Source organism: Terrapene carolina, unplaced genomic scaffold, assembly GCF_002925995.2.
Source record: "Terrapene carolina triunguis isolate 2854851 unplaced genomic scaffold, T_m_triunguis-2.0 Scaffold454, whole genome shotgun sequence".
Classification (NCBI taxonomy): domain Eukaryota; kingdom Metazoa; phylum Chordata; order Testudines; family Emydidae; genus Terrapene; species Terrapene triunguis.
The window spans coordinates 343,037-345,341 of record NW_020664805.1 but is presented as its reverse complement, the minus strand read 5'-3'; the positions used below and the strand labels follow the sequence as shown (position 1 = coordinate 345,341).

At 40.6% G+C, this 2,305-nt stretch overlaps 1 protein-coding gene across 1 annotated transcript in view; it reads left to right on the top strand.

The window, feature by feature from the left end:
* MPO (myeloperoxidase) overlaps positions 1–2,305 on the top strand; it is a 53,081-nt gene continuing 50,776 nt past the window's right edge. Inside the window, exon 1 of the mRNA XM_026658515.1 lies at positions 1–76. Coding sequence (XP_026514300.1) covers positions 1–76 — 76 coding nt within the window. The remainder of the gene's footprint in view (positions 77–2,305) is intronic.

Here is a 2,305-nt window from a genome sequence, read left to right as displayed (position 1 = left end):
ATGAAGCCAGTGATCACCCTCTTCGGATTCCTGGTAACGCTGAGCCTGTGCCAGGGATCTCGACCTTCCTTGAACGGTATTGCCCCCTTCTCCTGCCCCCCTCCCGCTCTCTTTAATCCTTTTGAAAAAGATTTTTTTTTAAAAGTGGTTTATATTTTGAGAAGGAAAAAGTGCAAAATTACAACGGCATCAGGAATTAAACGTGTCATCTGCACAGCAATCTTCCCTAGCGATCAGCTGAAGCACAAAAGAAATGAATAGCTTGCTCAGGAAAACAAACCAGAGCGCCTGTCTAGTAGCTGATCATTTGCCTTTTCAGAATCTCTCAGCCCCAAGTGCCCTTCCCCTCTCCTGCCCTGGGCACTCTGCGGGCTGGCGAGTTTTTGACAGCTAGGTTTTAGTCAGGAGGAGAGGATGGAAGAGGATAAAGTAGGGGCTAGATCAGACAAGAAACATTCACATAAGAAAAGGGCAGACAAATAAACAGTGACAAGTTTTTAAAGTGCTTTTACACAAATGCTAGACGTCTAAATAATAAGATGGGTGAACTAGAGTGCCTCGTGTTATGATGAAATGCTAAGGGAGATTAGAGAGGCTATCAAAATAAAGAACTCGATAATAGTGGGGGATTTCAATTATCCCCATATTGACTGGGAACATGTCACCTCAGGACAAAATGCAGAGACAAAATTTCTCGATACTTTAACTGACTGCTTCTTGGAGCAGCTGGTACGGGAACCCTCAAGGGGAGAGGCAACTCTAGATTTAGTCCTGAGTGGAGCGCAGGATCTAGTGACCGCTTGGAAATAGTGACCATAATATAATAACATTTAACATTCCTGTGGTGGGAAGAACATCTCAATAGCCCAACACTGTGGCATTTAATTTCAGAAAGGGGAACTATGCAAAAATGAGGAGATTAGTTAAACAGAAATTAAAAGGTACAGTGACTAGAGTGAAATCCCTGCAAGCTGCATGGACACTTTTCAAAGACACCATAATAGAGGCCCAACTTCAATGTATACCCCAAATTAAGAAACACAGTAAAAGAACTAAAAAAGAGCCACCGTGGCCTAACAGCCATGTAAAAGAAGCAGTGAGAGATAAAAAGGCATCTTTTAAAAAGTGGAAGTCAAATCCTAGCGAGGTAAATAGAAAGGAGCATAAACACTGCCAAATTAAGTGTAAAAATGTAATAAGAAAAGCCAAAGAGGAGTTTGAAGAATGGCTAGTCAAAAACTCCAAAGGTAATAACAAAATGTTTTTTAAGTACATCAGAAGCAGGAAGCCTGCTAAACAACCAGTGGGGCCCCTTGATGATCGAGATACAAAAGGAGCGCTTAAAGATGATAAAGTCATTGCGGAGAAACTAAATGAATTCTTTGCTTCAGTCTTCACGGCTGAGGATGTTAGGGAGATTCCACAACCTGAGCCGTCCTTTGTAGGTGACAAATCTGAGGAACTGTCACAGATTGAAGTGTCACTAGAGGAGGTTTTGGAATTAATTGATAAACTTAACAGTAACAAGTCACCAGGACCAGATGGCATTCACCCAAGAGTTCTGAAAGAACTCAAATGTGAAGTTGCGGAATTATTAACTATGGTTTTAACCTGTCCTTTAAATTGGCTTCTGTACCCAATGACTGGAAGATAGCTAATGTAACGCCAATATTTAAAAAGAGCTCTAGAGGTGATCCTGGCAATTACAGACTGGTAAGGCTAATGTCAGTACCGGGCAAATTAGTTGAAACAATCGTAAAGAATAAAATTGTCAGACACATAGAAGAACATAAATTGTTGGGCAAAAGTCAACATGGTTTCTGTAAAGGGAAATCATGTCTTACTAATCTATTAGAGTTCTTTGAAGGGGTCAACAAACATGTGGACAAGGGGGATCCAGGTCCCTCACCAAAGGCTCTTACATAAATTAAGTTGTCATGGGATAAGAGGGAAGATCCCGTCATGGATTGAGAACTGGTTAAAAGACAGGGAACAAAGAGTAGGAATAAATGGTAAATTTTCAGAATGGAGAGGGGTAACTAGTGGTGTTCCCCAAGGGTCAGTCCTAGGACAAATCCTATTCGACTTATTCATAAATGATCTGGAGAAAGGGGTAAAAAGTGAGGTGGCAAAGTTTGCAGATGATACTAAACTGCTCAAGATAGTTAAGACCAAAGCAGACTGTGAAGAGCTTCAAAAAGATCTCACAAAACTAAGTGATTGGGCAACAAAATGGCAAATGAAATTTAATGTGGATAAATGTAAAGTAATGCACATTGGGAAAAATAACCCCAACTATACATAC